We start from the raw sequence: 12,950 nt of genomic DNA, 5'->3' as shown, positions 1-12,950 counted from the left end.
CCCCTCCGACATTCATAAGTTCAAGCCTTTGATATTTTTATTATTTAGTTTTTCTTTTAAGAAAATAGATTCAAAAATCCATGTGGAAAAATAAGAGCGTCGCAAAGTTGTCCACATGCCAAGGTTTGATTGGTTTTCCATGTCATACCGCAATTTTTTGCAATGTAGACTTGCGAGATGAAATGAAAGTATAACAAATAACTTTTTAAGGTGACAAACTGAAAACTTATGTATAATATCGAACCAAAATAAATATTTGCTGATACAAGGAAGTGGGGTGAAAGAGATCGTGATGATAGTAGGAAATGATTTACTCTGTTGGACGAAGAGGCATACGATATAGGTGGAGAAGTTGAGGTTTTTAAAAAGCAAGGCGAGGACATGATCGAGAGTTGCTTGCAAGCTATGGTGGAATAGTGTATGTGGCGGTGCCAATGTGGTGATACGGTGCCTTAAGCAATATAGTGATGGTGGAGCCCCAATGTGTAACAATGTCAAACTTTTTTTTGAAGGTGTAACAATATCATATTTCTTTAAAAATTTCAAAAAAAAAAAATTTGTTTCTTTTTATTCATTTTTTTACTATTTTAGTTAGAGACCCTTAGAAAAAAAATTAAAATATAATATATAAATAAGAAACACGTTATTCAACATAAAAGTATATAATTGGATTAAAGGTATAAAAGAGAACAAAAAATTAATCAAAAGCCATTAAAATTTGTGGGTTCAAATATATTTAAGCATGTGTTTCTTTTAATTTAAAAGTCGAAAAGAGATTACGACTAAAAAGTAGATATTATATAAAAAATTGAAAGTTTAATATGGTATTTCACAAAGTATATCTGCTGAATATTCAAATTGGATAAAATCTATATTGTAAAGCTTGTAATTATAAAAAATTTATCATTATTTGTTAACAAATTACTCAAAATTTATTGAAAAAAAACCACTAACTTGAATTAAATTTAATCTTTTTTTGTTAGTTCCTATGCCTAATACAATCTAGTGTTTAGGGACAATCGATTTTGTCGGGATGGGCTACGCTATATCCTTTTCTGAAACAGGATAGAAACCTTTTTTTTACCAAATTATGTTGCTCTTTTTGGTAAATAAAATTGTTAGCTTATAACCAAAAAAAGAATTCCAAAAATCCACGACTATAAGTAAGATGGAGCTAAATTTAATTTAACCATCAAAAGTCTTAACAAAAGTAAATTGTTTGCTCGCATTTTGGACAGAGACGGACTTGATTGATGCCAACCAAACCATGCTGTGTAGCGTGTGGTAAACAAAGAATCTTTGACAGACACGACAATTCATCATTCAGTTCGAAGACAGTATTCCTAGAACATTGGGTTTATTATATTTCGGGTCAAAAAACATTGGGCAAATATATATGCCTTATGTCTCTTAGATCAATTTTAATTAAAAAAATTGAGACACTTTTAATATTTTGGGATCAATAATTTCAATTATATTAAGTATATATTATTTAATTTTAATAAACTATTTAAAATTTTTAAAGTGATATGTTATACAAATAAATTTATAATCAAACTTAAATAATGATTATAATTTACGTAAAAATGTTGAATCGATTGAGATAACATAATTGCATGACGTGTCAAAAACTTAAGGTATCATTTTGACTTTTCTTAAATAAAATGATTAATTTATATTGGCATAAATTTAAATACTTTTATATATTTATATATTTATATATGATTTTTTTAAATATTAGTTAGGCTTGATAATATAGTAGTATTTGCCATACACATAAGATTCAAATTGATTCAATATTTGTATTAGATATTTCTACCACATAAAATAAATAATTAAAGCTTCAATGTACTAGAAATAATATACTAATATAGAATGAAACACATTAATCAAATTAAGCAAATATAGGTTACATGAATTTATAAATATAATTTTAGATTGAGATTGTATAAACATTTTTATGACACTCTTTCAATTTTTAATGGATTTTTTATACTCGCAGCCAATGCCATCTCATTCTTGATTACACCAATGGTACATGTTTTAAATATAAAGCGTAACATGTCATAAGTCACTGGTTGACATTTTCTTTTTAACACTATCGTTGACATTTGATTTACTTAAGTTTAACCCTTTTCTTAATATTAAATCATTTTTATATATTTTCTCTTATTTTATTTAGATTCTTCCTTGCCCTTACGTTTCGAGAAAAAAGAAGAAGAAGAAAAGAGCTGGACTTAAATGTATAAAGAAAAAATTGAGCTCAAGCTAAACTACCTCACGTTATCAAATTAGCTAAATTCGAGTATACTGAATCTTTAATTTGAACAAGTTTCTAGTTTAATTTTTTTATTAAAAACGTGAAATTCTAATTGGAACTCAAGTATGTTAGAAATAGAATATAAAATATGACTAAGTAAGCTAACTTATTAATCAAGTTTTATCGAAGGAATTTGAGTAATATGATTTTATCTCAAATCAATTTTAAACAGAAAAGTAATCTCAAATTTTAATTTAAGCTAATTTATAATTTTGAGTTTAAAGTTAAGCTTTGAATTATAATTTTTTTAAATTTGAATTTAGTTCAACTAAATAGGATATCTTACACATGATATAAAGGGAAAATTTATTTTCTATCTTGTTCTTCTTATTGCAATTAAGTTGAGGAAGCTATCAATTTTCCTTTTTAAAAATAATTATCATTAATAAAATAAATTGCTGAGTTTAATACAACAAGCGACAATAACGATTATGTAGATAACATAAAATCTCAAATATACAATAAAAAAATAAAGATTATAGAGAAAATTTTCTTTTTAATATTCTTTTATGAAATTTATTTGTTGAACATTTATAATGCAAAATTTTATTTAATTCTAATTTAATTAACTTTGATTTCATTTATTTATTTTATAAATTATATTTTTGTTTGCATTTTGTATAATAAATAACAAATCATTAAGTTTTAAAGAAGTAATGAAACATGGGTTTATCCTCATTTATATGGGCATGTGTAGAAAAACACACAATAATTAGGACCATAAATGAAATTAATGTTATTGTTTAAAATTTATTTATCATTGGATTATTATATAATTAATTTTATCATTCATGTTTTATTTTTATCTAAAAATATATTTGTTTGTTGATTGTTCACAAATATATTTAATTATATGTTTATGAACACTTTTTTAATATTCAAAATTAATTCATTAAATTTAAATATATAAAAATACACACATAATTTTTGAAAATTAGAGAATATATAATTTAAAAAAACAAATAAATAACCATTAAACAGAAATCTATCCATTTCAATTCATTTATAACTCCAACAATACTAACTTGAAAAACCAAGTAAAAGCCTCCACTTCCTCAAATGTCATCCCATTGACTAAGGATGAGTATTTGATCGAGTCGAGTTGAATCGAGTCAAAAAAATTTGAGTTAATCAAGTTGATGAATCCTATTTTAGCAACTAAACTCGATTTGAAATTTTTTCGAATCAAATCGAATCGAGTCAAAAAATTTCGAGTCGAATTAATGAATCTTATTATTTATACTCAATGTTGCATTTACATGGACCAATTATTTAACTAATAGACTAAGTTCAAAATTATTTAACTACATAAACAATATAATGGTTTTTCCTTTTAAATTAAAGGGTAAACATTTATAAAAACGACGTAGTTTTACCTTTTAACTTAATGATTTTGACTTTTAACTTTAGAAAATGTAAAAATTATCAATACAACGTAGTTTTACCTTTTTCTTATTCGGATAATTTGAATTGCGTAATTTATATTTGAGTTAAAACGAAAATTTTGATTTTAATTGAGTTGATCCAAATAACTCGATTAATTCAAACTATTTAATTCAAAATTTGAAATTTTTATCGGTTTTTCGAATCGAATCGATTTTGCTCACCTTTATCATTGACATATTTAAATAAATACGATATCTTATTAAAAACTATAACGTAGATACAGAGTATCTAATAATGCATTTACGCCTATATTTTTTACCTAAAATAAATATTTGTCATTACATAATCGTATGTATAGATATGTTCACAAATGTATAAACCTTTTTTATTTTTTGAGTAATTTTGTTCTTAATTCTATTAGAAGAAAGAATAAATTATAAAGGTGAGGTCTCCTTCCATGATTGCCTCATAGCAGCCATCCGGCATTGACTATATAGTTTTCTATTATTTGCATAAATAAAGTTGGGTGATGATGGTATGTTTAGTTTATTGATAGATAAAATAAATATATGATCATGTTGATTAGTCACAGCAAATTGATTTTTTATTTTATTTTTCAATATATTTATTAGAACGAGTTTATAGATCCATTAAAAGAATAAGGCAAATTGACAATTTTCTTATCCATATTTTCTCAGTTTTAATAACGTATTAAGCTATAAATATGTATCCGCAAATTCTCATTCACCATAATTTAATGTATCACATCCTTAATTATTTAGCTGGCACCAAATGTCCAAACGCTAGTGGACAAAAGTGAATTTTAACCCTGACTTGGCTTTTTATTCTTCTTTTATCATGGATGAAAAGATTTAAGATAAATTACCATAACTATGGATTTGTTTTGGTCACTTAATTAAAAGATTTATATTTTAATAATTGAATTATTTGAAAGTTTTTGTTTAAGTCATCGAGTTGTTTAGTTTTTTTTTTAAAGTTCTGCTAGCGAGCTCCAAACGACAATTTGACTATCGGTACAGTAGATTAATACTCATCGACGAATAGAAGAAAATACCTTAAATCTAAGTTGATCTAATGATCAATGTCGAAGATTGGAGAAAAAAATTGTTTGAATTGTAGCTCGTAGATTTGTGACGTCCAAAACTATTTTACAAAAAAAAAAAGCTGAACTATAAAATAGAAGGAGAGAGATGACTTTCGATTTGTACAGACAGTGCGAACAAAGAAAACTATATAGTATCAATTTTAATAGCTTAGTCACTTAAATGGAAACTTTTGGATAATTTAGTTACAAAATTGTAAATTTTTTTAGTTAAGTGGCCAAAATGAAAAACTTACCCTTAATTTAATCAACAATGATGTGATTTACCCAAAAATTTATATGGAAAGTATATTTACCAACATTTATATAAAGACTAAATGAAGTCTCGAATAAAATTCTAAAGTTTTTAAAAATAATATCCTTAGCTTATCTCACTATTTATGATTTTCTATTGATTTTATAGAAAAATAGAATTTTTTATAATAATATAATTTATTTAATAAAATAATTGTTTTTAGTAATTTTAAATTAAATTATGGTTAACACTTTATACCAAGTCAATTCTAAGAAAAAACTTTGAAATTGTAAGTTAAATAGATATGACATCAATTTAATTTGTTTAAAATTAAAATTACAAGAGTAAGGATATTTATATATTTTAAAATTTCAATACATTTAATAAAATCTATAAAAGTATCTTCCAGTTCAGTTAATACATTTACGATTTTATTCTCCAAATATATTTACTTTTTTTGTTTTTTAGATTTGATGGGATTGTTACTTGATATTTTGGTTAAATATTTGAAATGTTAAAGTGTGATTGTGCCTTTAAGCCACGGCAACAATCTTTAAAAAAAAATTGTAGGCACTGTTTTGTTCGAATTTTATGAGGAAGTAAGATGGTTCCCAAATCACAATCAATCTTAAAACACAAATCTTCCAAACTGCTACTTTTTGGATCATTAATTTAATAAAATTCAAAGTCTTCTTCAAAAGTTGCGGTCAATTTTATGAGTTAGCGCTGGCTTCTTCCACGATTGCCCCACCTGCTATTTCTTTACTAATTTTGTATTAAACAATAGCTAACTAAATAACAGCAAGGAAAATTATATCTAACACTGTCTTCCATAATATGTTGGTGTATGTTTTTACGTTATTTCTATAACTTTTAACAATTTTGCTTTTTCTATCATCAACATTCGCGTCATGTTATGTTCATATATTATGTTTGATTATTCTTTTTATCATATTTTGTATCATTTAACTGCAATATTAGCAAGTAAATGATATTTATTCAGTCAATAAAGTTTTGACATAATGATAATTTATTTTTGTTTTAAGAATTTTTCAGAATAATAAATTATTTCATAATTCGGTTTGGACTTGTGCTGCTTTGAATATTATTATTATTTTATTCTTTATTAAGTCATTACTTTTAAAAGATTTTATCAATTATTGTAGCACGTTTAGTAGTTTTACTTATACATGTAATATTGTCTTTATAAGTAATTTTAGGGATAGTTTTGTCAATATCCTCTCCACTTTGGATAGCGATTTGTTCTTTTGTTGATTTTGTTGATTTTATCTACCATTGGGAGCCGATTTATTGACTGTGATAGTTGTTTGTAATCGTTTTAAATATGTTATACTATCGAATTGTGATAAAATCGATTATCAATGTACCGTAATATTTTATTAATATTAAGGCTGAAACTTTTGTCGTGTTGATAAAATTTAATGATAACGAGTGCTTGTTATTTCCTTTCTCAAATTATATGATACTGCTAGTGAAATGAGTTAAAAAATTTCCTTAAAAAGGACACCTTTTTCAAAAGGGAAGAGTACTCGTGGTGGGCTACGTGCTTACAAAAAGGTTGATCTTCCTTTTATAAACTTTTTATATAGTTTATAGATTTCAAGAATTTGTTTGGATTTAATAATTTTTTTCTTCCAATGCTAATTTTTTTATATTTGGTCTAGGGTTATATTTAAATTTAAAATGCCAGTTCATTTTGTGTGATATTTAAATTCACTACGACTAAAAAAAAGCTAATATTCACTTATTTTATAAAACAATAATATTGAATTTCCAAGATAATTCAAATTCAAACGGTATTTCGATGAACAAGATAAAAAACAAAAATCAAATTTAATCTCAGTATCATAAGTGTCGGGTCAAATTGATTGAAAGTAGAAGATTTGACAACAGTTGGGACCGCAACCTTCATTCTAGATTTTAATGGAACATAAATTGTTTGTTGAAAAATATAGGTTCCTTTATAAAATAATTATTAATTATAAAATTTCAGCCGGCGATGCCCTCGCTAATGTAATAGTTGAATCTTGGAAGTGCTTGATGTGGACACCTGTATGAAATAATTTGAGCTCTGAAACACACACCCCTTCTCTAATGTATCAAAAAATTCAATTCAACCCTTCTTTTTAAAAATAAATATCTTCTAATATTTCGAATTCATTTAATAAACAATAATTAATTTTATTTAAATATTTATATAAGTAAATAACATTGTGAGCAAATAAACAAATAAAACAATGGCGCCTTTATTTATCTTCTTTTTGTTTTCCTTTAGAAATCAAGCAAACACTTAAAATGATTGCTTCTAAAATATAATTATTTTACACGAAATAAAAAGTTTTATAAGCGAGGTTATAATGTTGCCAGGTTTTTATTTTATAATTTTTTATATACGGCAAAGCGAAATTTTTAATTTAAAATAATTTTTAATAAACTTTTATAAAACTCAACGAAATAACATTAAATCGAACAAATTAATCTAAGTTATTATACATCCACCCTTATGCTTTTCATTTTATTGGAAACATAATGCATAACATCAGAAATTAAAATATGAAATAGATCAACTTCACTTAGTGAGGTTCGCATGAAATAAAATCATCTTTATCAGTTTTCTAACGTGTCCAACATGATAAATATCGAAAATAAAACGCAACCACACAATCTTAAATCAAGAAACTAATTTTAAAAGAGTTTAAAACTTTAAATATCTTCACTACATTCAAGGTTTTAAAAGGAGTACGCGTCACCCACATAATTTTGCTTTATGACATTTTTAATGTGGAATAATTTTTAATATTATTAAATGACGTGACAAGATTCTAAATTTCTTTATAAAATGTTAGAGATGGGAATGGAAATGATAGGGTTGGACACGCGCAAACTCCATTTTTAAAAATTACATCATAATCAACCTTTATGATGCATAATCCAACTAATAACAAATTAAATATTGGTCTTTTCGTCAATTTTATCATTAGAATTGATGATAAGGTTATTGTAAAAATAAAATAATTCTTTTAGTCCTCATGATTTACATTTTTTATCAATTTAATTCAAACTATTTCAAAACACATAAACAATTACCAAAAAAGGAAGTTTTAAAATTAAATGTCTTTTCATATTTTCAATAAAATGATAAAAATTAAAACACTATTTTTCAAATAAATAAATTAGGTCTTGATTTAAACAAAATATTTTTTATATAAATGATTTGAATTAAATAATTATACAACTTGATGTGAATTAAATTTAAATATTTACATTTTTTTGTTTAAAATACACCGTATAGAATTTCAAGACTTAATTTGTAACTTTTGTACTTTACCAAAATGTGTCCATTTTATATAAAATTCCTTTAATATGGTGTATTTTGAAAAAAATTTTATATTAAGCTTAATTTGAATGGATTCAGAATTTGTATCGTTATTTAAAAATTATTTTATATTAATATTTTATACACTTTATAATTAAATTTACATAAAAATATTTTTATTTACAATTAATCTAATTTAAAATAAAAAACCTTATCAAATTTAAGTAATATGAACCAAAGGAATAGCTTAAAATTTGGAGAGACCTTATTACTATTTCTGAAGTAAATAACACATCTTTTTGAATTTTAGGAAATTTTATATTTTTCATATATTTTTAAAATTTAAAGTGTTTGGACCAAAGAATTATTTTACCTTTTTCCTATAAATCAAATCTAACCAGATTTTTAAGTAAAAAATTGTATAGCTACTCAATTTCTCAAAATTAAAGTAAAGGACTAAAATTTACATTTCCAAAAGGTATAAGGACCTTTGACATATTAAAACAAAAAAGTTATTGAGAAGTGACAACTGTCACTCAATTAGAACTTTAGACGAAAGTTTGTTTTTACGAAGTTGTGCAAGTCCAAATGAAAGACTTCAGGCTTTGTCAACCAGGGGCGGATGTTCATCGGTGCCAAAAGTCTTATCCAGAATTTTCTAAAAATTTTATTAGAGTTTTAAAATTTTAATTAAACCGTAAGGAAATAATTATTGCTACCCGCAGTGAAAATTATGGTTTCGACCAAAATGATGATTATAAAAATTAAAAAAAAAAAGCATTTTCCAAAATTTCGTAAAATTCTTATTAAGTTTCTAAAATTTTTCAGTTTAAATTAGATTTATGATTTTTTTAAAATTCATTAAATCCTTTCAAAATTTTAATTAAGTCACCAAACTTAACTAAAGTCCACCCTTATCAATCATCTCATGTAATTAACCTATCCCCCTAATTCCTTGTCGTATACTGGTACAATATTTCCAAATCCTTTGAATTGATTTATTTATTCATACAGATAATACTATTCTGTACAGAATTCCACTATATATATACCAGACATTAAACGTTCTTTCATCTTGTTTTGGCAACAACATTAAACAAGAAAAAACAAAACTCAAGGGTCGTATTAAAGATTAAAGAGATATGGAGCTTCTTCGAATTTGCATTTCCTTGACGGTAATATGGTGCCTGCTGGAAATGGGTGCCTCAAATCCACAAACCGTTCTGCTGAACCAAGGGTGCAGCATGTTCAACGTCACCAGCTTCTCCGGTTTCTCCAGAAATCTAAACGCCACGTTAACGGAGCTCCGAGGGCAGTTAGACAAGGGCATGCATTTCGCAGTGGCTCAAGAAGCCACGGGTTCTGACCCCGTTTATGCCATGGTGCAGTGCAGGAATTACATGTCTCGAAACGACTGCATCTCTTGCTTCAGTACTGCTTCCTCACAAATCCGCAACTGCTCCGCCGCTAATGGTGCTCGTGTCATCTTCGACGGTTGCTTCCTCAGGTATATATATTTTTACTTTCTTTTACTTAAATATATACACATATATATAGCATCTTTATGATTATAATGATGAAGTTATGTGTTGATTTTGGTGAGCTAGGTACGAGAGCAACATGTTCTACCAAGAAAGCACGCAAGTTGGAAACCTCGGAATTTGCGGTGGCAGCACAGCATCACAACAGAATGTTTTCGGAACGACGGTGGAAAGGCTATTAGGGGATCTCGTAAAGGCGACGCCAAAGATCGATTCGTTCTTTGCTGCCAGCAGGGAGGAAGTGGGTGGTGTAAATGGCAATGTAACAGCGTATGGCGTGGCGCAATGCATGGAAACCATCGACGAGAAAGGGTGCATGGAATGCTTGAAAGTGGCTTTAGCCAATATTCAAAGATGCCCACCTGACTCAGATGGTCGGGCAGTTGACACTGGATGTTTCCTAAGATACTCAGACTCCCCCTTCTTTGGTGCTAACTACACCATTGACCTGAAACCCTTCTTGAAAACCAGTAAGTCCTTTTAAGGCACCTCTCCTCCCTTTCTACTATGGCTCGCCTATTCCTTCCAAGGGTTTGAATTTAATATAAATATATACAGATCAATTAATCCAATAATATCTCTCCTTCTCCTTCCATGTTAACAAATTGGAGGACAGGTTGAATTTATATTAAAAATTGAATCATGCAGGAAATACAACTAAAAGGGATGCTCTGATTGGAGGACTGGTTGGAGGTGGAGGTCTTCTGTTGCTTATAACTTTATTATTGTTTTGGGTTAGAAAATCAAGAAACAATATGGCAGTTCCTCAAGGTAACATATTATATTAATTCTATATTTGTGGGTTAAAATAAATAAAATCATAATTATGTGCCCATTTAAAAAGAAAAAAAAAACATTGCAGAGGATGTAGAGGCGCCACCTGAGTTACAAGGTCCGTTGACTTACACTTACAAAGAATTGAATTTTGCAACGACAAATTTTAGTCAACAAAATAAATTAGGTGAAGGTGGTTTTGGTGAAGTATACAAGGTGAATATTTTTAACGTTGCAATTTACTCAACAATAATGAAATTACTTTTATATTATTGTAAAAGAAAATTGATAAATTTGTGGGCGGTTGGAATTTAATATATAAATATAGGGTATATTGAAGAATGGAAGGGTGGTAGCAGTGAAGAAACTAGCCATAAGCAAATCAGAAAAGGTAAAAGCAGAATTCGATACAGAAGTGAAGCTTATAAGCAATGTTCATCATCGGAATCTGGTTCGCCTTGTTGGCTGCTGTAGTAAAGGCCCTGAGCTTCTCCTTGTCTATGAGTTCATGCCTAATGGCAGCCTTGATAAGCACTTATTTGGTAATTAATTGTCAGAATGTGAATCTTGATTGTCGTAAAATTAATGATCTTGAAAGCAATTTTATGTTTGTTTTATTTTGTCGAACAGGTGAAGGGCATGGATCTCTGAACTGGAAACAGAGATTTGACATAATAGTAGGCACAGCAAAGGGACTAGCCTATTTACACGAGGAGTTTCATGCATGTATCATCCATAGGGACATCAAACCTAGCAATATACTTTTGGACAGAGATTTGCAGCCTAAGATAGCAGATTTTGGATTGGTCAGGCTCTTACCTGAGGATCAGACTCATCTTAGCACCAAATTTGCTGGCACTTTGTAAGTTTCCCATCCCAAATTTCTAGGCTTTTGGCGTTTGGGTAGTAAATTTAGGTAATTAGCATGCATATATATGGTTAATAATGAAATAAGTTGGATGGGACAGTGGATATACAGCACCAGAATATGCAATCCATGGGCAATTGTCAGTGAAAGTTGATACATATAGCTTTGGGGTGGTTGTCCTTGAAATCATCAGTGGCCTAAAGAACAACGAAACCTCTCTTGATCCTACCGCTGAGTTCCTTCTAAAACGGGTACTTTAATTTCCTAATCTGAGTTGATACATATATTACTGCTAATTCTTATGTGTGTTTTTTTCTTTTCTTTTTGGTGATATATATACATGTAGGCATGGGGACTGTACCAAGATAATATGGCAATGGAAATAGTAGACAGAAGCTTAGATCCGGAAGAATATGATATAGACGAAATGCAAAGAATGATCGAAATAGCATTCTTATGCACTCAATCATCAGCTTCTTTGAGGCCTACAATGTCAGAGGTGGTTACTATGCTTAGAACAGTGAGCTCCTTAGAGCCAAGACAGCCCACTCGACCTGCCTTCATTGAATCTGACAGAAGGGTTGAAATTATTCCCCAAGATAACAGATCCACTTCCACTTCTTCGTCTAATGCTACCAATTCTATCTCCCAGGTCTCTGGTCGTTGATTTTCTCAATTTTCTATGTCCTTATTATCTGTATCACTCAAACCATAATTTCTTTTCTCATTTTCATTGCTTTTTTTTTTCTTTTTACTTCTCATGTTCGTTGAATTTGTTAAAGTGGTAATTAAATGTTGAATTATCTGTGCTTTTATCTTTAAATTGGGTTTTTCTTTTCACTAATTGAATATTTGTCACAATATATATTTTAATTTATAATGTGATAGGTGTTTTTATAGACTTGTTTAAGGATTGAGCTATTTAATCAAAACTCAAATCCACTTAAATTACAGGAGAGTTTGGATAAAAATATGAGGTTCGAAAATAAGTTTGAGCAAAAGTATGAGCTACCTATTTTTTATTTTATTTTTGAAAGTTGATCTGTTTTCTATTTTGAATATATATGTGTTATTTTTATATATAATGTAATTTATATAAAATAAAATTAATAAAATTAAATCTTAATAAAAATTAATAAATTAATAAATTAAAAATAATATAAAATTTAATAACATCTGGGTTTAAAATGAACTTGCTAATAATTTATATTGACAATTTTGAACATGATTTGAGGTTTATATTTTGAATTGGGCGAACTTGAACAAAAATAAAATATGTTAGTATCATAGACCAAACTTAACCTATTTTTAAGTACCTTTATAACCGTGATAGTATCCCAGCTATATATATAGTTTTAGGAAGAAA

At 27.6% G+C, this 12,950-nt stretch overlaps 1 protein-coding gene across 2 annotated transcripts; it reads left to right on the top strand.

Annotated features, from left to right (window-relative positions):
• The first annotated feature begins 9,437 nt into the window (after nt 1-9,437).
• LOC105767911 (cold-responsive protein kinase 1) lies at nt 9,438-12,407 on the top strand. 2 transcript variants are annotated; one of them, XM_012587492.2, is made up of 8 exons: nt 9,438-9,908; nt 10,009-10,412; nt 10,591-10,713; nt 10,805-10,932; nt 11,045-11,258; nt 11,347-11,578; nt 11,685-11,835; nt 11,931-12,407. In XM_012587492.2, exons 1-8 carry the CDS (start codon nt 9,544-9,546, stop codon nt 12,249-12,251), a joined length of 1,938 nt encoding a protein of 645 aa, XP_012442946.1. In that variant the 5' UTR covers nt 9,438-9,543; the 3' UTR covers nt 12,252-12,407. The 2 variants fall into 2 exon arrangements, with proteins under 2 accessions (XP_012442946.1, XP_012442945.1); XM_012587491.2 differs by having other exon boundaries at nt 10,787-10,932.
• Nucleotides 12,408-12,950: the final 543 nt, after the last annotated feature.

Source organism: Gossypium raimondii, chromosome 5, assembly GCF_025698545.1.
Source record: "Gossypium raimondii isolate GPD5lz chromosome 5, ASM2569854v1, whole genome shotgun sequence".
NCBI lineage: Eukaryota > Viridiplantae > Streptophyta > Magnoliopsida > Malvales > Malvaceae > Gossypium > Gossypium raimondii.
Note: the sequence above shows the minus strand (reverse complement) of the source record. Positions and strands in the feature narration are given on the sequence as shown.

Excerpts from the sequence above, each read along its gene's own strand:
- LOC105767911 (XM_012587491.2), top strand. The coding sequence starts at position 9,544 with ATGGAGCTTCTTCGAATTTGCATTTCCTTGACGGTAATATGGTGCCTG. Across the intron at positions 9,909-10,008 it reads TTCGACGGTTGCTTCCTCAG|GTACGAGAGCAACATGTTCT; the intron begins GTATATATATTT and ends TTGGTGAGCTAG. Across the intron at positions 11,579-11,684 it reads ACCAAATTTGCTGGCACTTT|TGGATATACAGCACCAGAAT; the intron begins GTAAGTTTCCCA and ends TGGATGGGACAG.